This window comes from Prionailurus viverrinus, chromosome D2, assembly GCF_022837055.1.
Source record: "Prionailurus viverrinus isolate Anna chromosome D2, UM_Priviv_1.0, whole genome shotgun sequence".
Lineage (NCBI taxonomy): Eukaryota > Metazoa > Chordata > Mammalia > Carnivora > Felidae > Prionailurus > Prionailurus viverrinus.
The window spans coordinates 53,207,416-53,233,861 of NC_062571.1; the positions used below are offsets into that span (position 1 = coordinate 53,207,416).

General features: G+C 40.5%; 1 protein-coding gene across 4 annotated transcripts in view; it reads right to left on the bottom strand.

Moving 5' to 3' along the window:
- Positions 1-7,766: 7,766 nt before the first annotated feature.
- Positions 7,767-26,446, bottom strand: part of IDE (insulin degrading enzyme) — a 113,236-nt gene continuing 94,556 nt past the window's right edge. For all 4 annotated transcript variants that reach the window (XM_047825555.1, XM_047825554.1, XM_047825556.1 and 1 more), the window contains 9 exons: positions 25,152-25,272; positions 21,396-21,487; positions 20,265-20,376; positions 17,232-17,399; positions 15,581-15,853; positions 14,221-14,282; positions 11,531-11,603; positions 10,756-10,823; positions 7,767-10,079 (listed from right to left, as the gene is read on the bottom strand). In XM_047825555.1, the coding sequence (XP_047681511.1) occupies positions 9,984-10,079; positions 10,756-10,823; positions 11,531-11,603; positions 14,221-14,282; positions 15,581-15,853; positions 17,232-17,399; positions 20,265-20,376; positions 21,396-21,487; positions 25,152-25,272 (1,065 nt within the window). In that variant the 3' untranslated portion in view covers positions 7,767-9,983. The remainder of the gene's footprint in view (positions 10,080-10,755; positions 10,824-11,530; positions 11,604-14,220; positions 14,283-15,580; positions 15,854-17,231; positions 17,400-20,264; positions 20,377-21,395; positions 21,488-25,151; positions 25,273-26,446) is intronic.

The window sequence follows — 26,446 nt, forward strand, 5'->3', positions numbered from 1 at the left end:
TTTAAAAATAAGTGTGCCACACCTGAGAATAGTAAACTCAATAAACAATAAAGCTCAATAAACATACCTGTGTGCCTGATGCTGTGGTGCTACCTCATTTAATCCAGAAGAATACGACAGGAAAGACCACCTGATGATGAACACACACATTTGGCACCTCGTGTATACACGGCACTTAGCAACTGGCATCTCTATGATGACTGGTCTATCGCAGGGGCTGGCTAACTTTTTCTGTAAAAAGCCACGTGGTATCTAGGCTCTGCAGACCATAGGGTTTCTGTCACAACTGCTAGGCTCTGCCATCATAACCTGAAAGTCATCATAAATAAATGGGCATAATGTAAATAAATATCAGTGTAAATCTCGGGCATGACTGTGGTTCACAAAACTTCATTGACAAAACAGGTGACAGGCCAGTTTCCAACCTCTGGTCTACTGAATCTTCCTCAATCAATGGTATGTATGTCTTGAAACTCCCACATATTTTATCTTAGACTAGATTTTAAAATCTCTATTTCCTATTAAAATTTCAAAGATGAGTTGTAACTTTTTAAAACAAATAATCCATGTGCATATGGTATCTCAAGAATGATTTTTAGTGTTGTGAATGGTCACTCATAGTCAAATACGTTTAAGAATGATCATCCAAGAACAAAGAGAGTCCTCAAATGATATGGGGAGTCATAATACCAGGGAGTTAAGTCTGAGCATAAAATTGCATTCTTGAGCCACACACTTCCTAGGCCACTAGCCAAACTGCCCTACGTTTTCTCAGGACTGGCAACCATCAATCGTTATGCTACTGAGTTGGTGTATAAACTGCATAGAAATAATGTATCTGAATTTAGATTCCCATGATTGGCTGAAGATCGAAGTCCATACCATAAGGCTGTCAAAGATAAATGAAGCCGGGCTTTAAAGTGATGAAGACAGATTTTGTTCACTACTGAGAGCCAGGGAAAGAGCTGATGATGGCAGAAATGACGATGTAGGTCCAGGAACTACCAGCTATGGTTTTCATGCAGGAACCACAATGCCAGATCCCCACAGCTCACCTTTTCATCTTGGTTTTGCTACAGAAGAAGCAAATGTACTTGGTGTGCTGGCTTTTTTCCATCTTCTTCACCATTTTCCTGAGGGAGGCACCGTAATGGGTCCTGTATTTACGGACAATTCTGACCTTCTTGGTGGGTTTAGCCATGTTGCTGCAAACAAGGTCTGAGCCCAGAAAGCTCGATTTTAACAGCCTTGGGGCACCTGGGTGGCTCCATTGTTTGAGCGTCTGACTTCAGCTCAGGTCATGATCTCATGGTTCATGAGATCAAGCCGCATATCAGGTTCACTGCTGTCAGTGTGGAGTTCGCTCCGGATTCTCTGTCCATCTCCCTCTCTGCCCTCCTCTGCTCCTTCTCTTTCTCAAAAATAAATAAACGTTAAAAATAAATAAATAGTATTTGTTAAGTACTTGCTAAATGACTTCTAGCACATACAGATATAGCCTTCTGTGATAAAAAAAATAAAATTTTAAACTTGTAAAATAGACTGAAAGTGATTATTCTAAGTATTGAAACATATCATTCCCTTTACAAAAAAGACTTCACAGCAGGATTTCTTTGGCTAATAATCTCCTATAGGGTATTTAGAGTAATTGTAACACACTTGCCTTACAAACCATTTTGAGTACTACTTACAGAATTTCAAGTTGTCCCTAAAATCTCTTCCTATCAGCCATTTCATCAAGTGGAACTATTAACACTTGGTTTCTAATGTTAACTTTAATAAAATATTTCCATTATCAACTCTAACTCACCATACCTTACATTTGTCAAAAGCTGCTCCAAAATATTCTCCAAAATAAGACCTTTTGCTACAAGAACAAGTGCATCTACTCCATAGCAGGAAAATAAATATTTTGTTGCTTTTTAAAAATATGCAGTAGAGGGGCATCTGGGTGGCTCAGTCGGTTGAGCATCTGACTCTTGATTTTGGCTTAGGTCGTGATTCCAGGGTCGTGGGATTGAGCCCACGGCAGGCTCTGCACTGAGTATGGAGGCTGCTTAAGATTCTCCCTCTGCTCTTCTCTCCCACTTGTGCTCTCTCTAAACACACACACACACACACACACACACACACACACCAAAAGCAAACAACGAAACGAACACACTAGAAGCCCTCACTTGGTATTGTCAGTATTTCTCATTTTAGTTCTTTTAGTCTGCATGGAATTGTATCTCATTTTGGTTGTTTCAAAAATAGGTCTTCCAGCTTTTTATTGATATAGAACATTTCCATTTCTCTTAAAAGTTTTATGTCCTTTGATCTTACCTCCTAATTACAGCCTTCAGGCACTCACTGATCTTCTCTCTGTAGTTTTGCTTCGCCTATCAGTATTAATTTGCATTTCCCTGAGGACTAATGGTGTTGGGTGTCTTTTCATGTACAAATTGACCATTGACTACATCTCCTTTAGTGAAGAATCTATTTGACTCTTTTACCAGAATTTTATCTTCTGATTTTAACAGTTTCTTATGTAGTCTTTTTTTTTTTAAGATTCTATTTTTAGGTAATCAGTACACCCCGTGTGGGTCTTGAACTCACAACCTGGATATCAAGAGTCATAGGCTCCACTGACTGAGCCAGCCAGGCGCTCTTCTTATGTATTCTTATATATAAGTACTTTGTCTGACTTCAAGTGTTGCAAATACTTCCTCCCAGTCAGTAGCTTTTTATTTTCTTTATGTGTATCTTTTAAACAGAAGACGTTTTCAAACTTGAAAAGCTTCGATTTGTCCATTTTTTCTTTGATGGTTAGTGCCTTTTGCACTCTAAGAAAGTTTTGTCTACCAAACTTCAAAAATATTTTCTTCTATGTTGCCCCATAGAAGTTTTATATTTTTAGTTTTTGTTAAATCTTTTTTGAGTTAATTTTTTTTAAATTTTTTTTTCAACGTTTTTTATTTATTTTTGGGACAGAGAGAGACAGAGCATGAATGGGGGAGGGGCAGAGAGAGAGGGAGACACAGAATTGGAAACAGGCTCCAGGCTCTGAGCCATCAGCCCAGAGCCTGACGCGGGGCTCGAACTCACGGACCGCGAGATCGTGACCTGGCTGAAGTCGGACGCCCAACCAACTGCGCCACCCAGGCGCCCCGAGTTAATTTTGTATATACTGTGGGGTAAGATTTGAGGTTCAATTTTTCCCCCATAAAGATATCTAATTGTTCAACCATTATTGAAAAGACAGTTTTTCTCCCATTGAATTTCCATGGCATTTTTGTCAAATCATTTGAAATCAACCTGGGGATCTGCTTGTACACTCTCTATTCTCCTCCATTGATATCTAGGTCTATCCTTAGCCAAATACCACACTATCTTGATTACTATAGTTTTATGTAAGATTTGCTATCAGAGAGAAAAGCTTTGTTCTTCTTTTCCAGAATTATTTTAGCTATTCAAGATTCTTTGCTATGTCCATGTAAACTTCAAAATCAATTCATAAATATCTGCCCAAAAAGCCTGCTGGGATTTTGGTAAGCATTGCTTAGAATCAATGGGGGAGAACAGATACCTTAAAAATACTGTCTTAGAGGGGTATCTGGGTGGCTCAGTTGGCTAAGTGTCTGACTTCAGCTCAGGTCATGGTCTTGTGGTCCATTGAGTTTGAGCCCTGCGTTGGGCTCTGTGCTGACAGCTCAGAGCCTGGAGCCTGAGGATTTTGTTTTGTATTCTGTGTCTCCCTCTCTCTCTACCCTCCCCTGCTCACACACTCTCTGTCTCAAAAATACACAAAACAAAACAAAGCAGTCTTACTGGGGGCACCTGGGTGACTCAGTTAAGTGTCCAACTCTTGGTTTCAGCTCAGGTGATGATCTTGGGTTAGTGAGTTTGAGCCCAGCATTAGGCTCCACAGGACAGCATGGACCATGCTTGGGATTCTTTCTTTACCTTTCCCTCTGCTTCTCCCTGGCTGTGCTCTCTCTCTCAAAATGAGAGAGCCCATCCAGGGGCTCCTGGATGGCTCAGTTGATTAAGTGTTTGATTCTTGATTTTGGTTCATGGTATTGAGCCCCATGTTGGGCTCTGAGCTGACAGCATGGAGCCTACTTGGGATTCTCTCTCTCCCTCTTTCAAAATAAACAAACTTAAAAATATATATACTGTCTTCCAATCCTTGGATGTGACACATATATTCTTTAAGTCTTTTAAACATTTCTTGCAGTAATGTTTCGAAGTTTTCAGTGTACAGGTTTTCATATTTAAAAAAATTTACCCCTGGGCATCTGGGTGGTTCAGTTGGTTAAGTGTCCAACTTCGGCTCAGGTCACCAGTTTGCGAGTTCAAGCCCTGAATCAGGCTCTGTGCTGACAGCTCAGAGCCTAGAGCCTGCTTCCTATTCTGTGTCTCCCTTTTTCTCTCTCTGCCCCTCACCCACTCATGCTCTGTCTCTAAGAAGTAATAAACGTTAAACAATTAAAAAAAAAAAAAACTTTCTTAAAAATAAATGAATAAATTTACTCCTAATGATTTTTTTCAAAAAAAAATTTTTAAGTTTATTTGAGAGAGAGCAAGCACACAAGCTGGGGAGGGGCAGAGAGGAGAGAGAATCCCAAGCATGGTCCACTGTGCCACCAACGCAGAGCCCAATGTGGGGCTTGAACTCATAAACTATTCAATGATGATGAACTGTGCTGAGATCAAGAGTCAGACACTTAACCGACTGAACCACCCCGGTGCCCTGATACGCAATTGATTTAATGTTGATTTATCTCCTGCAACCTTTTAAATTAGTAGTAGCAGCTTTTTTTTTTTTTTTGGCCCTTAGGAATTTTTTTTTTTTTGTATGTGCTAATCTGTGACTAGACAGTTGTACCGCATCCTTTCCAATCTATTTCACCAACTAAAACCTCAAATACAAGTATGAATAGTAGTAAAAGCATACATCCTCATCTTGGTGCAGGTCTTGGGGTGGGGTGGGGGAGTGTTCAATATTATATCCTTAAATATGATGTTACCAGTAGGTATTCTATAAGTTTCCTTTATTACATTGAAAAAGTTCCCTTCTATTCATTTGCTGAGAGCTTTTATGATGAACCTTGCAAAATGCTTTTACTGAACTTTTTAAATGTTTTTTCCTTCAATTTTGTTACTATGGTAAATAATACTAATTGATTTTCAAATATTATACTTACCTTGCATTCCTGAGAAAACCTCACTTTGTCATCAAATAAGGTTTGTATATTTGAAAATCAACTGTATAAAAATTCCTTTTTATACATTGCTGGATTCAAATTGTTAATATTTTGTTAATAGGGTTTCTTCCTGTTTTCTAAAATGTTACGTAAGATGGTATAATTTTATACTAAAATGTTTGATAGAATTCACTAATGAAGACATCTGAGCCTAGAATTTTCTGTGTGGGAAGAACAGTAATTCAATTTCTTAAACAGATACGGGGATAGTCAAACTTTCTATTTCTTTTCATGTCTGTTTTGGTAACTTGTGTCTTTCAAGAAATTTATCTATCTCATTTGTCAAGTTTACCAGCATACTGTATCTAAACAAATACAAAGGGGACAAAGGCCGGGGCTTCCTTTGGGTCAGGCCAAATTCCTTACTACACACTGACTTTGTTATATACTTGGCGACAAACTGAGGGGTAAGGAGTCGTGATGTCTGCAACCTACTTAAAAGAGGGAGGGAGCAATACATAGCAGGCATAAAACTGGTGAATATGGGGTAACGATACATGAGAATTTATTGTATTATTTTCACAACTTTTCCTATAGATAAAAAATTTTTGAAAAAGGTTAATATTCATATTCTATAACCCAGCAATTTAAAGAAATAACCAGGAAATCACACACATATTCAGCACAAGAATCATGGATCAAAGTTTGAAAACACCTTCAACATCCTGCAAAGAGGATTTAATAGACTACAGCACAGGACACCAAACACTCAACAAAAAAACCAAGATCACATTTTTCCCTCAGGAGTATCTATGTGGAACAATTTCATTATAGACTATTGAAGGAAAAAGTTGTGACACTGAATATATGACCCCCTCCTCTACGCACAGAAAAAAGACTGCAAAAAATGATCTAAATGTGGTGGGGCCACAGGTGAACTTGACTACTACTCTTCACACCCCTTTTCTGAATTTCTTGAAGAATTCCAGATACTCTCATCACTCCAGGGACACCAGGAGAGCCTGAAATGATTTCAGGGTTTAGCAGGCCAGGAGGCATGGGTCTGGATCAACCCTGATAGGTAGACCCTGCAGGCAGTAGTTAATATTGGCCACAAGGTGGCCCAGCAGAGTGGAAACCATGGTGGACTGGACTGGGGCCTCAACTGTGAGGTCTGGTCTCAGTCTCTCCAAAACAGGCAAAGGTTGGGATAGTAAGTAAGAAGGTGCATGTGAAAATGGTGAAGTTTCATATAAATGCAAAAGCCAATGCCCTTAAAAAAAAAAAAAAAAAAAAAAAAAAGCAAATGCCTTTGTACTCTGTCCCACAGTATGTTAATGGACTTGGTAGCTGTTATTACAGGAAATGGAACAATGAGGTCTAGAGTTTAAAGATCAGAGTGGAGATTTGAATCTGTGCTTCCTGAATGGTCTTGGGCCAACTGTTTGGCCTTTCTGAGTCTACTATACCCATCTCTGAAAACCTGGGATGATGGAGACAATTTTAATCACTGTCCTGTGTCAAAAGATTATTGTGGAAGATGTCTGTCAGGATGGTCTGAAATCTGTAAAGTGCTTTATAAGGTTAATGTTCATTTAGGGCATGAGTGGTCCAAAATGCTGTAATATCTCTGAAGAGCTGGACGCGGGTGGGGACAGAAATAATTCAGGACTACCAACAGGCACTGCCACAAGAAACCTTGGGGTGTATGATGTTCAGGTTGACAAGGACAATTAAGTTCATTTGGTAGACAGCACAGAATAACGGGGGTCCAGGGGCAGACCGGTCTGAAGCCCTGCCAGGGAAAGATTAGGAGGGCAGGAACCACCCTTACAATGGGGATGAGAGTGAGAATCCTTGGTTTTCACCATAAATCTAAACATTCTGCGAAGCTATGTTAGAGTATATGGTGAGGAGCTCAGATGACTCCCCTATGCACTGTGAGCGAGGGGAAAACTGCCCCACGCCATAAAAGCGGGTGCTGCTCTGGGCCTCTCATTAGGGCCGCTGCGTCATCCCCAAGCACAATGCTGCCTGTGTGGGCTGCACCAAGGTCCTAGGCTGCAAACTGAGGAAGGAGCACATTTCCTCTTGAAATGCCCATCTGGGCCAGCTGGCATCCACATTAGTAGAAAGATTATCTTAACAGGGTGTCAGGGGCCAGGGGTTGGACAAGATAACTGGCTATCCTGCTGCTGGAGGTGTGGCAAGAAGACGAAACACTAGCTGTAGAGGAAATACTTTGTTTTTCTACCCTTTTTACTCTTTTCCCTGTAAAGCAAAGGACAAATCTTTCTGGGTTTGGGGTCAGTGACAATATGCACAGCAATGAACTCAGCCTCTCACACCAAGATTCCTTTGACAAAAGCGATCCACCCTTATGAGTGTGAAATTGACCCATTTATTTGACTAAATCACTGTCACCCAGATGCACTCAAAAGATTTTTTTTTCAAAAAACCAATTCATTGCTTTCTGCCTTAGGAATAACGAAAGCAAGAAATGTTGTCAAATCAGGATGCTGAGAGGTAGGCTAGACACTAAAATTGTAAAAATAACACAAATGCAAACTCCAGAGGTTCAATTCAGGCAATTTATTGTAAACAGGATTACCCTAGCACTCCACCATACTGGCTGTGTCACATGCTCTCTCTTCCACATCAACTAGTTGAAAAGAAGACTTTTTTTTTTTTTAAAGTCACAAGTAACTTAGTTTGTTTTCCACAAATCTCATTTGCTAAGCACTGAGAAAAACGCAGTATCCGGGGTAGTCTGTTACTGCTCATGGATTGCAGCCTGGACCCATTTCAGTGAATCCATTAGTATGCCTGAGTGATCCAACAGTAGCTCTAGATCCAATTTGGACACCAGACAATGCTGGAACACACTGAACCCCAATCACAGGTTCCTGGAAGACTACATGAGATTCTGTTCAGATCTCTTCATGTGACTTTCTCATAAAAATGACAGTTACATTTCACCCATTTTTTAAAAAAGAGCTAAAAATTACTCAATAGCACATAATTTCCCACAGAGAAGGTAGGTGGCTTATTTACTCTTACAGTGGTGGATTTAAACACTCAGGGCTAATTGTAGATCCCTCTTGTTTATTTTTGCAGTTTGATGAAAAGCTGCATAGTCTACAAATGCATAAAACCAGAAGGAAGCGATGACTCACGCACCTTCTGATGGACAAAGACAGGCTTCATCACAAGGAAGCTCCTGAAGGTAGGGATAAAAAGACAGTTACAGCACCACATTTATCTGACAGTAGAAATGGAGCCCTGCTTTTGAAAGCAGCCTCCACAGTTGTGATTATATCATTCTTGCCCCAAATGTAGATTATTTGGAAAATGGCAAAAGTGAAAACTTAAGATGTTGTAAGACATGACTCTACAGAAAAAAGTCCTGGCAAATCAACTCCTAGCGAGGTAAAATGTCATTTGAAAATGCCATTCTTTACTTTGCCTGAGTTAGTGAACAGGGCCACTTACGGGTACCAGTGCCTGTATGTGGAAGTATATTCACAATTTCTCTTGAAGCAACTTTTAACAACAGTAAATATTTCAAAACAGCTGTTAAATCTACAGTAACAATTTCATCTAAAATAGTATCTCATGAAAAAAATATTTTTTAAAAGTCCACTCCAGTCGTTATCTGTGTTTGTTATGTTTATATTTATATATTCAAAAAATAACTTAACACTTAAGGCAATATTAGACTGGTAGCAAAAAGGGATTTGAGAGTCTTCTGGAGATCACACTATTTAAGAATCAAGGCTTTATTTTTAATACCTTCAAAAAGGTGGCTTGGTACTTGTCTTTTAAATTCATAATGGGGCAAATATTTTGGTTCATATACTGATTGCAATATCACGGTAGTAAAAAGTTACAAGTGTTTAGAGTAGCTGATGTTGGAAAAGCATGTCACACACTCAGTGGGATCTGAAGTTGACCCTATGTATTAAATAAATACAACAAATGCTGTTGAGCGGAAAAGGTAAAACTGAGGGAACACTGCAAACCGACTATGAACAAGAATGTCAATATAATTCAATCAGAAAGAAACAAATCACAGTAATCCTGAGAAATTCCGTTTGGGACAAAACTGATGTAGGGTAAGTCTATTTCTAGCATTGTAAATAAGTAGGGCGTTCTAGGGTTTTCCAGCATTTTACTAGTTTGAATAAAAAACATGTTCAAATTTTATAAAAAGATTAAAACCATGCCTTATATAATCAGCAATTTCACTAATAAAAGAAAATCATTTTGCTTTTTTCATTATCTGCCAAATGTTAATGTTCTCCATTGATTTACATGAAACCACCAAGTAGAAAGCAAATTTGAGAATCAGTTTTTAAAAAGGTATTACCTTTCTAAAGGTTTTAAAGCCTTTTCTGTCAACCTAGGAGGCTTTTAGAAAAACACAACCAAAAACTAACATATTTTCTTCTGACAAGTGACTATTTTACAGAATATGGAAGGAAGATTCTATAGGAATATCATTCATCATTTTAAGTACTGTTATATAAGGGAAATTTCTCTCAGTAATGAAAAGAAAAATTTTAAAATATTTAAGAGGCATGTATTTAAAAAATATTCTACATCTATAAGATTCTGTAATTTAATTACTTTGGATTTTTAATATTCTACATAATGACATTTGACAACATCTTTTTTTTCTGTCTGTCTGTCTGATAGTGAACCAGAAACTATGAAAGTGGCCAAGGTTGTTTCCCTGGCCCCAGGAAGACCCAGGGATGCATCCACTTGCACTCTCCCACCCTTGGGGAATCTTCAGAGTTTTGCAGCCATGAAGTTAATATGTGGTTTCACAAGGGGAAACAGTGGCAAACCACGCTTGAACTCGGTCATGTTCTGAATCACTTCAGGCTGCAAAGAAGAAAAAGGTTTCTCTCAGTGTTTATGGCCTAAAAAAGCAGACGGAATAAGACATCAACTTTTTTTTTTTTTTTACATACACACTCGTTTCTACCCCACATATTATGATCTGATCTTCCTGGATCATCAGGGCCAGAGGGTCTATGCAAACCTATGGGGAGTGTCCCCAGTGGGACCCAGGACCAGAAAGAAGACCCCTGGCTCTTCTCTGGGCACACAAGGGCTGGGATGCCAGAGCTGGCACACACCAAGACCTCAGCAGAACGGCAGAGGCTGACGTGCCCACTCAGCAAGGGCCTGGTCACACTGCCAGTAAATGCCAACCTCTCCAGAGGATTAAAGACATGCAGGCATTGGGGAAAGGGCAAGGTACAGGCATGGCTGGAGAGGACTCGCTGCAGAGTAACATAACTGCTCAAACTAGAAGCAAAAGCAAACCAGGTCAGAGGCTGAGTCTTTCCGTAGATGACAAAGGCGTGACCCCCCCCCCCCCCTCCTCCCCTGGGAGCTGTCAGATGGCGACCTCACATTTAGGGAGGAATATAAAGTAGAGGCTCAAACACGTGGTGACCTGATACTTCTAGTCTTACGCGTCCTGCTGAACAAGCTCCTTCTATGTGGGAAGTCCTCTAACCATGCAATCTAAAATGACATTTGCATGTCTTACTTGTGGCAAGGCTGGTGCTTGTGACAAATTTATATCATTTTGACATGGGAACTCTCCAACGACAGGACCTATGAGAAAATGAAAGGTTTACTTCTTACCTAATAAACACTGGCATACAAGAGCAATTGAAAAAACAACAACAACAACAACAAACTGAAACCGGACTCAGCTCATTAAGAAACTGTACCAGGCCCATGTCTTCCCAGGCTGCCTGCTCCCCAAGACCTTGACTGCTGGCTCTACGTCTTATCCAGACTCTCCCCAACGATGGCTCATCACATTACCGTGGCTATGAAGTCTCGCCCACAGCAACTTTAGTGCCCACGTCTGCACTCACTGGTCTCTGAGGCTCTGACCACCAGGAAGGATCCAGTAAAACAACCCAGAAGGCCAGGTGAGATATGACTGTGGAGTAAATCTTGGCCATTCAGAGATAGAAGATGGAAAGACTGAGCGAATGAACTATTTGCTCTTCCTCCTCACATGCAGTGGTTCCACACAGCTTCTGTGAAGACGTCCTACCAGCAACTAGCTGTGTTTTCTTGTAAAGCCAGGGCCAGGATGGCATTGTGCCACCTAACGCTGGCTGTTTCCTTCACTGCCTCATTTCCCTTTTCCCCATATTTTTGCTTTGATAGAGTAGACCCTGTCTCCAGTTGGTCCCCTTCTCTACCTATTTACTTTCTGGTGCTCTTTAAGGGATGTGTCTATGGCAAGGGACAGCCATCGTGTGCCCAAAAACATACTTTACAAAAAGACCATATTCAATACTTACAGGAATCCATTTCCCTGGCAAGAACATGGACGGATACTTTATGTCTCCTTGGGGCATCTACTGCCAACATTTCCTAGGAAGAAAGAACAGCAAGGTCACCCTTCTGCCCCACTAAGGAACCTAAAATGAAGTACTCTTTTACCACTATGAAGAATCAGCTCTCACATAGCCAGAAACAGGAAAGATGTTTCCCCTCAGAGTATTTCATTTAAACTCTACGAAAATTAGGTTAGGTAGGCAAGAATTACTACTAGCCCCATTTTACAAATGATAAAATGGAGTCCAAGGATATTATGTGATGTATTCAAACTCCTACAGTTAAGAGGTAGCTGGGCTGGGATTAAAAACCTAGCCTAATACTCATTGGGGTGTGATGCAGGGCCACATCCAGTGATCGCTAATGACTACAGAGGCAAAGGCCTGAGCTCAGTCAAGGGACGAGCACAATGCCTGCTCCTCTAGAACCTTCTTAGATTCTTTTTTTTTTTTTATTAAAAAAATTTTTATTTTTTTTATATTTGAGAGACAGAGCGTACGTGCAAGCAGGAGAGGGGCAGAGAGATGGGAGTCAGAATCTGAAGCAGGCTCCAGGCTCTGAGCTGTGAATACAGAGCCCAATGAGGGGCTCAAACTCATGAGCAGTGAGATCATGACCTGAGCAGCAGTCGGATGCCTAACAGACTGAGCCACCGAGGTGTCCCACACCTTCTTAGATTCTGCACCAGGGCACTTCTATGGATCTTCATCTAACAGAAGAGAAAGGAAGCTAACATTTATTGAGTCCTGTCTTGTGTCAGGCACTCTCCTGCATTAGCTCACTTGACCCTCTATAAGCTAAGTGTTGTGAGGATCCTGTTTTAGAGATACGGAACTCTGAGACACAGGGAAGTATGACGACTTGCTCAAGTCACGTAGTTCACAGTGATGGCATCAGAAAGCAAGGCCTGCTTTCTCTCTCTGCTCCAGCAGGCTGCTCTGAAGGAGTTCCCAGGTCATACCATGAATATCAGGAGTGGTGAGTTGGCAGATCCCATGGAAATGTGTCTCTCGACCTTTTCCTTAATGCTAGACCATTATCTGTCTTTTCCAAAGGGAAAACACAAGGTGTGATGAAACTTCCCCTGGTCATACCCTCAGAGGGAGAGATCATTAGCAAAGCCAAATCAGGTCAATAATGGTTTATGGAATAGTTATTACAAGACTGGTCCTGTGCAGCCGTGATGGAAATCCTGATGAGGTTGGACAACAAACCTGACCATGGCTCCGTCCAGCTGGCAGGACAGCCCAGATTCTCCCACAGGCCTGCCCTGGCCTCTCCAGCCCCTTTCAGGAGCTCAGCACAGGTCCGCCTCCAGTAATATACAGCAGCTCATCTGAGATTGTCTGTCTTATTGAGTAAAAAGTTTGCTTCCAAAGGTCTATTCAGGATCCCTTTTCACCCAAGCCTTCATTGCCCTCTTATCAACCTTTATCAGTAGAAGAGTGTAACACCCTCTTCAGTTTCAGACTATTCTCAATTTCATGAACAATTCTGGACAATCTCCATCTTTCTAAACACAAACCAGCCAATAAGCAAACTGCATTTTTCTTGCAAGCTATATTCTAAGGAACACTGGAGTCCCAGGAAACACTTAATAGGTATTCTGGGGGGGAAAAACAAACAGGTCCATGATGAATCTCTTTAGGGAGTTTTGTTAATCAAAATTAAATGCTGGGCTAAAGAAATCTTTAGTATGGGGCTTCTTAGAACTTTTAAATGTTAACATGCTCTGTAATTCTCCAAAAACAGGAATAAAGAGTGTAGTCTTTCCCACACTTACATGGTCATGAAACCCTTTTTTGTATGTGTCCCTACTAATATCTTGTAGAAAACTAGTGTACCATGGAATACAGCAAGGGAAATGATGTTCTAGACTTAGTTTAAGCTTGGTAACAAAACTCTCATTTTTAAGACAAAACCGACTCAGTCTTATAACTATTCTTACAAATTCAATAATCAGGTACTACTTGTAATTCCAATGAATAACAGACGTTGTGGAGGGAAAGAAAAAATCTTCACTGCTTCTGGAAACCCTAGAGTAAGTTATATCAGGACATCACTCTTTTTAAACACCCACAACTAAGAATGCCTTAAAATGAATCTCTCAGAAACCAAAAAGAGCTAATATGATCACCCTTTCTTGCAAGCAACTGAGAACAGATACCTAACCTCACAAAGCAAATAGTCTTAAGCAATAAATAAACACAACTAAAACTTATAATATCAATGAGGAAACATTAAAGTATTCTGATTAAAACATGTAAAAACTGAAGCTGAGAATTACTAATGAAGAGACCACAGTAATGGAGACCATTTATTAAATTCTGCTAAGTGCCAATCACTTTATGCACCTCATTTCAATTAATACTCCTACTAATCTCTATTTTGTAAGTGAGGAAACTGAGACTTAGAAGCTTAAACCCCCTGGCTGAGGTCACAGGGCTATCTCGCCAGCGATGAGCCCTGGGTCTGCATTCAGAAGCCACACATGCTCCCACTGCTACCTCACATGCAAAAGAACCTTTGGAGAAGGTGACCTGACTAAGGCTGCAGCTCTAAGCAGGGCACTAAGTTCAAAGCAGTAACAAACCACACAGCATATATAATATTTGCTTATGAGTCAAAATCTAAACATACAAATTCAACTTACCTTGTAGAATTTGATGATATCTTCCTTGGTAAGTGTCTTTAAATATGCAACTTCTGTGTTATCTGAAAAAGCAATCAAACAATAATTTACTGGGGCGCCTGGGTGGCGCAGTCGGTTAAGCGTCCGACTTCAGCCAGGTCACGATCTTGCGGTCCGTGAGTTCGAGCCCCGCGTCAGGCTCTGGGCTGATGGCTCAGAGCCTGGAGCCTGTTTCTGATTCTGTGTCTCCCTCTCTCTGCCCTTCCCCCGTTCATCCTCTGTCTCTCTCTGTCCCAAAAATAAATAAACACTGAAAAAAAATTAAAAAAAAAAAAAAAAAAAAAAAAACAATAATTTACTAATATTTCCATCTTAAGTAGCCCAGAATACTACATTAAATGACAATACATTTCACTCCAATGTTCTTAGGTCTCTGTATTTTTAAGTGATCATCTGTTCCTGCAAGTAGTCAGGGAATAAATATCAAGTAAGGAGTAAGAAGATAGCCTGGCTCTCTACTTCTGAACTACTGGATCTTTAGGCTAGTTGTGTCAATTTTTCTGAGCCTCTATTTCCTCCTCCGGAAATTGGGGATAATAACTACTTAATGGGTCTGTAGTGAGAACTAAGGAAAATGATGAATGACAATAACACGATGCTGCACTTACAGCAAATGTTCAATAGATGGTCAGTACGATTACCATTAACAGTGACTCCAACTGCTAAAAAAATTACAGGTAAGAAAACCGAGGCCCTCAAAAAGGTGTCTTGGCCAAAGATCTTCAGGCTGTTGGTGTCAGAATGAGAACACGACCCAACCCCCCCCCCCCCTCCGAACCCCCAACTTCTGGTGCGGCTTAGCGCTCTGCATTGTTGATTTCTGCTCTAGAAGAAATGCCAATGAAGTCAGTAAGCAGGAGACTTCAGGAAGCACAGCTGTCCCCAGTGTAAAAGCCCCGACACATTTTTGGTAATCCCTACAGGCATCTGTTTGAAGCCCTGTGCCTCCAGGGCAGCACTTATCTCTGCAAATTTTCCTTTTTCTTTTTTCGGTGTTATGGGAAATAGATAACCGCATGCCTGTGCTCAGAGCCTCAGGGGCATACTGACTAAACACAAAAAGTGAAATTAGATTTATTCTTACTGTATTATTATGAGATACAGGAAGATCTAGCTCCAATTTTGGAGAAGAAAAAAAGATAAAGTTTCTAATAAAAACTGCTCTTATGTTAAAGCGATGGTTCTTTAGAAGTATGACACTCCACCAAATTAGTAACCGGAACATCACCTACAAAACAACCACCGTTTTGTAGAATAGCCTTGGTGACCTCAAATGTTGCACTTATATGCCATAAATGTTGGGGCCCTAATTGTGCCTTACCTCTGTCGAAATTGTATTGCTGGGAGATGATTTCCCCCCAATATTTAGCACACTCTGCGGACAGTTTCTTTGGTTTGTCTAGTCGACGAATTGCTAATGCTTGAATGTGTTTTTGAAAAGCCTCTTCTGTCATGTCCTCTATGGACTTCTCCATGGTGATTAAGAAAGCTTCCACTCGGCTTTCTAGGTAGTGAGGAGGCTTTTCTGACTGGATGATGAATCGTAAGCCCTGTATGCCGTTGGCTCGACGAGGCCCGCTGAAGACGATATAGCCTGAAACACAAACACCGGCCAGTCAGGACCCTGGCGTTTGAGACTCCGGTCACTTTTAATCCTTCAAAACTTATCTTGTCAGAGCAATAAAATCTACTTTTGGGTTCTATGTTATTCACCTCTGAAGAAACATAAACAATTAGGATATCATAAGTTCCTAAGGGTAGAGCAAAAGGGCTCTCTGAAGAATAGTTAGAAAGTTGGGAGAGAATTCTTTCTCTTGGGGGGGGGAAGGAAAAAATCTTATTCATCACTCAATCTCCCATCCCATAACTCCTCACTGTCTGCTGGTTAATCATCTTCTCTCTGTGTGAAAGTTATTCCCATCCCTAGTATATAATGAACTCATTTTCATCCTCTAACCATTGTTCCAGCTCTGTTTCCTTTCATATCCAAGTTCCTTATGTGAATTCATTCCTGGACCAACTGCATTCAGACTAAAAACTTCTGAAGACCAACAGAAGGTCACGTTTCCATTGTCATCTTGTGAGCTCACGCATTACCACCCTTTGACATCTTTCCTAAACTGAGCTCGTGGCTTGCCTCCTTCAGCTGCTCTGTCCTGAACCACATCCTCAGACCTGTGGAGCCTTGGGGTCCCACCCCACTTCTGAGGAAGTCACTATCTTCGGCATGACCTTTAGAATCTGAAGACTCTCAGTCAACATTTGCCACACTGCACTGTAACTATTCCTTTATAGGTCTGCCCTCCTGATTAGACTGTGAGCTCCTTGAAGGGAAGGACCATCTCTAACTTATCCATTTCCATGTCCAGCATCTACCATGGTGGTTACTTAAAAAATGAAAATACTGGGAAAGACTCACCCAAATCCTTTTTCATTGGTTCCTCCCAGTCATTGCTGGGGTTTCTTTATTTTCTCATTGATTAAACCTGCCAGGATCTCGAGGACTTTTAACAGTGCCTAAAACTGTGCCAGAAACACTTTCTCAACAAACACTTACTGAGTACCTTCTATGGGACCAGGCTTGGGATACAAAGATGATTAAGAGATAATACCTGCCCTCTGGGAACCCAAAGTTTCCCAAATCTAAGCTTCTCTGGATGGCTTGCTTCCCATCTTGCCAGACTAATAAATAGTCTGCCCTAAGCATCTTCCCTTACCCAAAATGTCTTCTTTATGACATGTACATTCTGTAAACACACTGTCTTCGCCTTAAGAACTGCTTTAATGTCCATGACATGTTAAGTGCTTATCTTTTAGGAGTGGATTCCCCACAAACAAGGTTTTCACAAGCCTCTGTCAATACAGCAAGCCTGCACCACCATGCAAGAGGACTATCCACGTGGAGCATATTTTCTGAGGACAACGGTTGTTCAAGGTCTATGGTACTGGGCCAGTCCCCACCTCCCTCTCACCCAGCTGCTCCTTGGTACGCAGGGTGTTGAAGCAAGGCTCAGAGATGATCTGACAGAAGAGCTCTAGAAACATATTCTCTGAGGTGCTCTGCATGTCTGTCTGATAGTATATCTCGATGCCACAGTTATTGTGAACTTCATTCCTCTGCTGATACACAAACCATCCTCCTAGGAAGTTTCAAAAAGAGAAAAAAACGTATTTAGGGTTTAACAAAGTCAATGTTTTATCTGGCTTTTTAAAGCTGTCCAATTTAGTTAGTGTTTTTCAGCAATTCCAAACTGCAATTAAATTATTAAGAATGCGAAATTCTGTTAACTTACCTAAGGGAATCCTAATGCAGCAATCTAAACTTGGCAGGCCCTCAATAAACATTCACTGAATTTAAAGGGCAAAGAACTTACAAAAGACCCATTTTATAGCTAAGTATTAATGCTAAGATCCACAGTTAATACAATGTACAAGTTACTGTATATACTACATCAGAACCAGCTAATACATATAAGAACCTTAATGGCACCACCACTTATGTTTCAATACCATACAAAACCGTTTTTTAAATTAGTAGTTGTGTCTTTATTATCTTGCATTTTCATTTAGCATTTTATTCTGAACACCGTTTACCAACACCTACACTAAAGGTCATTTCACAAATTTACACACATGTGTTCAACACTTAGAGGTAACTTAGTCTAACACCTCACTGTAGAGATGAAGAAGCTAAGCACCTGAGAAGGGGGTGACTTGTCTAAGGACACCAAATTGGAATGGTGAAGACCCAAGACTAAAACTCAGATGTGTTGATCAAATATCTCATCAGAGTTACGACCAGATGATCATGCTTTATGATTTGATAACTTCACTTCATGAGGAATAAATGTTAACCAAGCATATATTGTGTTTAGTATTTAGTGTAAGACTCACAAATAAGGGTTTCTCAGAATAGTAATGATGTGTTTGTTCACCCTCATAGATGATAATTTAGACATCAACTGCGAAGGGAGGTAGACAAGTCTGGAGTCGTATTTCACCTATATTATTTTTCTGAGGAGATAAATCTGACCAACAGTCAAACTTTCTAATCATATACTGGCAGCACTATGTTATTTCTTATCAGAAGAGGAAGGGGAATATGGTCTATAAAGCTACTGCAACCGCCCCCTCCCAACTTCTAGCTTTTTCATGTCTATCCCCAAATGTCTCCTTCACAATGCCTAAACATTGTCTTTTTAAACTGTAAATATTGTCTCATGGAGAGTTAAGTGAAGGACTGTGTGAGACATTCACATCTGGCTTAGAATGATTTCCTAACACCTAACATTTGGAGAATGGGATGTGAACGGAGGTTTTTTTTCTTTTTTTAATTTTTACTTAATTTATTTTTTAAAATTCACATCCAAGTTAGTTAGCATATAGTGCAACAATGATTTCAGGAGTAGATTCCTTAATGCCCCTTACCCATTTAGCCCGTCCCCCTTCCCACAACCCCTCCAGTAACCCTCTGTTTGTTTTCCATATTTAAAGAGTCTCTTATTGAACAGAGTTATTTTTGAGCACGGGACAATTTGTGAGGGCACTTGGAAGGCAAAAGAGGTAAGGCCCTAAGAGAGGAGAGAGGAAGCAGGAAGTGTAGTAAAAAGAGGTGTGAAAGGCGCCTGGGTGGCGCATCAGTTAAGCATCCTACTCCTGATTTTGGCTCAGGTCATGACCTCACAGTTGGTGAGTTCGAGCCCTGCAGAGGGCTCTGTACTGACAGTGCAGAGCCTGCCTGAGATTCTCATTCTCATTCTCTCTCTCTCTCTCTCTCTCTCTCTCTCTCTCTCTCTCTCCCTCCCTCCCTCCCTCCCTCCTTCTGTCCCTCCCCTGCTCATGCTCTCTCTCAAAATGAATTAAAAAAAACAAAAAAAAAAACTTAAAAAAAAAAAAAAGTAGGAAAGACAGATTTCACTTTGAAATTCTGTCTCTGGACTGGCCTCACTTTGCCCAATGCCCAAGTGCTATGGTTTCTGAATGGCAGATTCTGACTGTGCTTCTCTTCCATGCTGTGGTGAGAGAGGAACAAACTAGCATAAGTTTGAAATGAAACGTTACCAGGTCTGTGATGACTGGCTGTGAAGAAGAGAGCTGTGCTCAAGGTATGTTTGAGCATTCAACAACAATATTCTGAGGTAACACCATGCTCAAGCACCTTTAACAGCTTCTCAAAGGAACCAGACACAGCCCCAACCTTAACAAATGTACAGTCTAACAATGGAGATGGAGGGGGACAGACGTCCATAAGGGAGAGAGTGAAGGAAAGGGAGCACTATTTCAGGAGGATACATAGTGGTAGTGGGGGCACAGACCACACATGTGTGGGGAACAGCCAGCAATCAAGTTTAGCTACAAACAAAAACAAAAGAACACACACACAAAAATCAATGCTTTTCATCCCAAGTCTAATTTACTACCCACTACATAATTTTGAACAATAACTGAAAACAATGCTTAATCAAAAGAAACCATGGTTAATACAAAGGCAATCCAACACTGCAAACTCCAATATATTAATTATTATCCATTATTTTATGCTAATTCCTTATAAAATATGCATGTCACAAATACATGCTGTTATTTGCACCTGTGAGTTTCCTAAAACTATTTCTGCCAAAGACTCCTATGGACTTCCCATCAGTATTATGATTCTAGTTTCCAATTTTCATAAACGCATTTTATTTCATGCTTCAGAGTCAACATCTCTTTAGCTTTGTAATTTTTCTTACCTCCTAACTCTTCTATATCCAATTACCAGTCAATTCTAATGTCATTCTCATCAAAATAATCACCTACCTCCAATTTCACCTTTTTGACCTTCCTACAGAAAAATGTTTGGCAGAATTACCTACCTTTAACCATACTTATATAAACAGTAAAGGATCCCAGTAGATCTTTACTGTAAAATTGTGTTCTCATCCAGGTGACTTCAACCCATCTATAATCACCCGCGACATTATGTCAAAGTAGTCCATTACCAAAGTTACAACATTCCAACTTACTGTCAGGAAGCTGAACTTCTCTATACCGAACCAGCTGACTTGGAAGGAGAGGTTTCGTATGAGCATGTTCAATAAGGGTGTCTTCAACCATCTGCATGATTCCTAGTGCAGCCTGTGGAAAAGGACACGGAATAGCACCATACAAAATCACAAATGTATCTTGTTTGTGAAAATAAAAATAGCATATTGGATGGTGGCCAATGCAGTGTGGAAACAACACACTTGTGAAATAAGCTAGTTTATCATAAAGATGGATTCTTAAACCCTAAACACATTTGATCTTATTCAAATGGAAAAAACTGAATTCGTCAATTGGCAATAAACTCGGTATGGGAGAGGTGGAGAAAGAGAGACCAAGACCAGCATCAACAATGATCTTGATGCTGTGGGAAAAGGTACTGCCAAAGTTGGAGAGGCACTGGGGATGGAAAGTTGGTCCCAAGTAACTGACCCTGACCACAGATACTTGGGGTTGCAGCAAAGCAAAAGAACTGAGTATAGGCTTTTTAATAAATAAAACTGACTTTAGTGAAAAATCCTGTCTCTGCCAGTTACTAGCATCTGACCTTGGGCATACTGTTTTGGAGGCAGGATAGCAGAGTAGCAGAGAAGTGTGGGGTCTTGAGAGAGGCTGCCAGAGTTCCAGAATGGGAATTCTAGAGAGTCTTCTATGGGCTACACATTTGGCATGCACCATTTCATTTAATCTTTAAACTCTAATGTACAGATAAGGAAACTGAGTACTGAGAGGTTAACACCTTTTCAGAAGAATAAGCAGCTAGTTTGTGGCAGAGTCAGGATTTAAACCCAGGCTGATTCTACACCACGTGCTCTTATCCACTTCACAGTCCTGCTGTCCTGCACAGAGTAGGGATAATTATTTCCATTTCCTCCTGTGAGTGCACAAGGCAGGCGAGAGCAGAGCAGGCAATTATGAAAATAGGCCCATAGTTAACCACCATCATTCTCTTCCCTTATACCCTCTCCTGTTTTCCTCCACAGAGCTGAGAAGGTTGAGTCAACACTAATGTGCTTATAATCACACTGCGGTGGTGAATACTCTGAAGCCAGGGTAAAAAAAAAATCTCTTACACTGCTCCAGAAAAGACCACTAAACCCTCAACCACCCACCTGCTTTGTTATGTTTCCATGGAGAAGGGCTTCAATGTGCAGCCGTGACAGGAGCTGAGGTATGAAGGCCTTAAGGCGAGGAAGGGTGACATCTGTAGAGGTGTAAAAAATAGTGAGCTCTCCCTATGAGGCTAAAACAAACAACACTCTGAGCTAATTTAATACTTACAGAACAGTTAGAAAAACAGTACAGAGAGTTCCGATATACCTTTTTACCGTTTCCCTTAATGTTAGTATCTCTCATAACCACCATATAGTGATCAAAACTAAGAAATTAGCACTGCTTTAATACTATTAACTAATGCAGTCTTTATTTGATTTCAGTTTCTCCTAATACTCTTTTTCTGTTCCACGATATAATCCATGATTCCACCTTGCATTTAGTTGTGTCTTCAGTGCCTATGTTTCCTCTAGTCTGTGCCAGTTCCTGTCTTTCCTTATCTTTTAAGATCTTAAGATTTCAAAAACAACATTTTTAAATTTTTATTTATTTTTATTTTTGAGAGACAGAAAGAGAGGGAGCATGAGCAGAGGAGGTGCGGTGGTGGTGGTGGGGGGGGGGACAGAGGATCTGAAGCAGGCTCTGCACAGACAGCACAGAACCCATTGCAGGGCTTGAACTCACAAACCATGAGATCATGACCTGAGCTGAGTGCCCCTATAATCTTAAGATTTTTGAAGAATACTGTTCAATTACTTTACAGAGTGCCATTTGAGTTTTTCCAGTGTTTTTCCGTGATTAAACTGAGCTTAACTACCCAACTACTAGGAAGAATACCACAGAGGTAATGTGCCCTTATCAATGCATCACATCAGCAGTACATGATGTTGATATGCTGTCATACTAGTGAACACTAATCATGTGGTTAAGGTGGTCTGCCAGATGTGTTTACTGTAAAAGGACTATTTTCATCTTGCAGTTATAATAGAGTAACTCATGTATGTTCTACAAGCAATTAGGTAATGCCACTTGCCCATCAATGCCTATTTTCTCCACTGTAATGAATAAATATTTATTTTTAGGGAAATATACTTTGAGACTATACACATATCCTGTTTTCCCTTACTCATTAATTTTAGCATCCAACAGTGCATATTGCCTGTATCAATTATGGTATCACAATACTGATTTTCTATTCCCCTCATTCCTTTTACATGTATTGATTCAATTCTTTAATAAGAAAGAGCTGTTCCTTCTCCATTAGGACATCATACTAATAACTGCTGCAATGGCTGCTAAAAATAGAGACTGAAATTCAAAGAGAGACACAGGAAGGGAATTAACAAGTGGTTACTCTGGGTGTATCATTTCATACATGTTATCTTATAAAGTATGTACTACTTATCCCTGTTTTAAAGGTGAGAAAACTGAAGTGAAGAACATTGAAATTTCTTGCCCAAAGGCATCATGCTAGTACGTTGTACAGCTGCATTTGACCAGTGGTCTAATTCTAAAATGCATACTTGTTCTCCAGACCCCTTGACCACTCTCTGCAGACCTCAGCCACAACACTTACTCTCTCTGCCTACACTGAAATGAGCTGAACACATTTATGCTTTGCCACTAGACTGTAACTCCTTGATCCAAGAAACCCCATCTAATTGATCATTTTTTATCTCAAGCCCCTGAAGTCTAGGGCCTGGTGTGTAGCAGGCAGTCAGTAAAAGCTGCTGGACCCACTGAACTCTGAGGTTCCTGCTACTCTGGCACCTGGAGAGTTGATGGAGTGTCAACGAATGTCTCCACATTAAGCCACATTGGGGGTACTGAATCACCATAAGAGTATACATGTTCCAAAACAGAATGATGTCTTATTTGAGCAAAGACTGTCAACCAAAACAGTGCTTTCTCTTTATATAAAAAAAAATTTTAATGTCTTATTTTATCTTTGAGACAGAGAGAGACAGAGCATGAATGGGGGAGGGGCAGAGAGAGAGGGAGACACAGAATCCGAAGCAGGCTCCAGGCTCTGAGCTGTCAGCACAGAGCCCGACGCAGGGCTCGAACTCACAGACCATGAGATCATGACCTGAGCCGAAGTTGGATGCTTAACCGATTGAGCCACCCAGGGGTCCCAGTGCTTTCTCTTTATAAAACGTATCTTAGGTTTCACATCCCTAGGATATATTTTAGAGCTTATTCTGCTTACAATTTACCTACTATCTGACCCACAATCTGACAAAGGGGGGAAAAAACTAAGAACTTTTGCTTTTTGATTATGCTAAATGCAGGTTCAGGTTTTTGGGGTTTTTTTGTTTTTTTGTTTTTATTTTTTTTTAATTTTTTTAATTTTTTTTAATGTTTATTTTTGAGAGACAGAGAGAGAGACAGAGCATGAACGGGGGAGGGTCAGAGAGAGGGAGACACAGAATCTGAAACAGGCTCCAGGCTCTGAGCTGTCAGCACAGAGCTCGAACTCACGGACCGCAAGATCATGACCTGAGCCGAAGTCGGCCGCTTGACCAACTGAGCCACCCAGGCGCCCCGCAGGTTCAGGTTTTTTAAAACAGATTTTAAATCAATTATGTGGGCTTTTTTTTTTTTAAAGGTAAAATTCTCCCCATTAACTAGACATGACTCAAACATTTTGCAAAGAAAAGCATATTAACTGTCCAGATTAAAAATGCATCAGTTCTAGTTAATGAATTTTATAACCTATATGCGTATCCAATACCTGAGGCAACCAATAAAATAATGATTGTCAATACTTTGCTCTTGATTTGTCACTGAAGAAATCAAAAGTATTATACTTACATAGTAAGTATGAGTAAGAACTTGTCATAAAAGGTCATTAAAAATTCAACAGTATTCTTTTCTCTTATTGTTGAGTATTTGGGAAAAAAGATTAGTTGGAAAGTAATGCTGAGAAGTGAAAAAGATAAAACAATAAAGGGTACTATCAGTCTATATTCTTTCTAATAAAACAATCCTGAGGTAATTTCATTCCATTCAATAGGCATTCATTAGACACCTGTTGAGGACATAGTATTGCACTAGATATTAAATAAAGAGGATAAAAAGAAGGCATAACCATGCCTTCAAGGAATTTAGGGCATTGAAACAAAGCCTCTGAAAACTAGATTTACGATTTTAGAAAAAAGGCAACAAAGGATGATTCTTTAGGCTTCACATATTTTCCAGGTTTTTAAATTTTTTTTAATGTTTATTTTTGAGAGAGACAGAGCATGAGACGGGGAGAGGCAGAGAGAGAGGGAGACACAGAATCCCAAGCAGGCTCCAGGCTCTGAGCTGTCAGCACAGAGCCTGATGAGGGGCTTGAAGCCACAAACTGTCAGATCATGACCTGAGCCGAAGTCGGACACTTAACCCACTTAGCCACCCAGGCGCCCCACATTTTCCAGTTTTTAACTGAACAGATCTAAAGATGCCTGAGTACTCTTCCTGTGTGACAAGACTTTCAAGCTCAGCCCTTTTTTCTTCTTCTGAAAACTTCAATATTAACAAGGTAAGTGTTCTGGTCAAAACCTTCAGTCATCTGCAGAAATCTATGAACAGTAATAACTAACTGCTATGGGTCCAGGCTGAAAGCAGCAAATGTGGCTTAACAGCCTGAACACGAAAGCCACTTCAAAGGCCACCACTGTTTTCATTTCGATAAAAAGGATGCACAGCTGGCTTTAATAAAACTACAAGTTATTAGAAATATTAGAAAGCATAAACACTAGATATCGAGATAGATCAAAATGATTTTAGGAAAAAAACGTACAGGGTTATAAGTACAAAAATAGCCTCACCATCCAGGGCTTCTTTTAATTCATCTTTAGTCCAGGCCACTTCAGTCATCAGCAAGCGGAGGTAGTACATGGCATGCTGGTGAGGCTGCTCAGCTCGGAAATTGTTAAGAGATCGCATGTACTAGTAAAGAGAGACATGGGTCCATTCATTTTAGAAGTCCTTTTAAATCATTTAAAAAGATCAACTATAATCAAACTTCATTTTGCATAAATCATGTGTTACTGGGATGCACGAGTATCTGCTGCTTTCTCCTTTTGAAGTGAGGTAATTTATTTTTTATTTTTTAATATTTATTTTTGAAAGAGAGTGAGAGAGCAGGGGAGGGGCAGAGAGAGGGAGAGGATCCGAAGCAGGCTCCACGCTGACAGCACAGAGCCCCATGCGGAGCTCGAACCCATGACCTGCCAGATCACGACCTGAGCCGAAGACACCCAACCGACCGAGCAACCCAGGCTCCCCTTGAAGTGAGGTAATTTAGAATGGGGCTTACTCCTCTCTGATCCTTAAATTAAAGGGCATGTTTTCCTTTCTCCAGGCTGCTGCTTTATCCCAGCATCTGACTTGTGTCCTAAGTGTCTTCACTATGGGACATTTTTTCTCTCTCAGAGAGTCATCCCTAGTATTCAGGGCTTCCAGCTTTTGGTATCCTTTGATTCTGTACCATAAGGCCATTCCAAAAGTCTCCATAAGCAAGCAACATGTCCACTTACATACATAAAATATTGGATCTTCATCTGAAAACTACATTTGAAAACGTTAATTTTTTGGAGGATGTACAATTAAAGTCACAGTTTGGCTTTTAAAATAGCTATCCATCCCTTATTTCCATTATCAGGCTTACTGTGAGTTGAGTTTAAGTGGAAGACACATCAAGCCTAAACAGTCTGCCTTAATGTGACAAGGTTCTCATGGTAGGCAGATCTTAGCCAGCAGAACCATGTGTTCTTCTAAAGTAAAGGCTGGATGAAACTTTCAAGGGGTCCTTCACAGCCCTCAGGCTTCTCTCTGAAAGTCAGTGCTGCAACCTCTCCAGCTCTTGGGGGTCAGGTGTCCCTGAGTCTCCCAGGCTTTCTTTCTGGATAGAGCACAGGCTTTAACAAAGACAGGGTGAGAGGACTGGCACATGGTTAATAGGGCTTTTCCTCCTCTTTTGTGTTTTTTAGAGGAAGAGAGCACACTCAAGTAGGGGAGAGGGGCAGATGGGGGGGGAGGGGTAGGGAGGGAAAGAGGGGGAGAGAGAGAGAGAGGGAAAGAAAGAGAGACAGAGAGAATCTTAAGCAGGCTCCATGCTCAG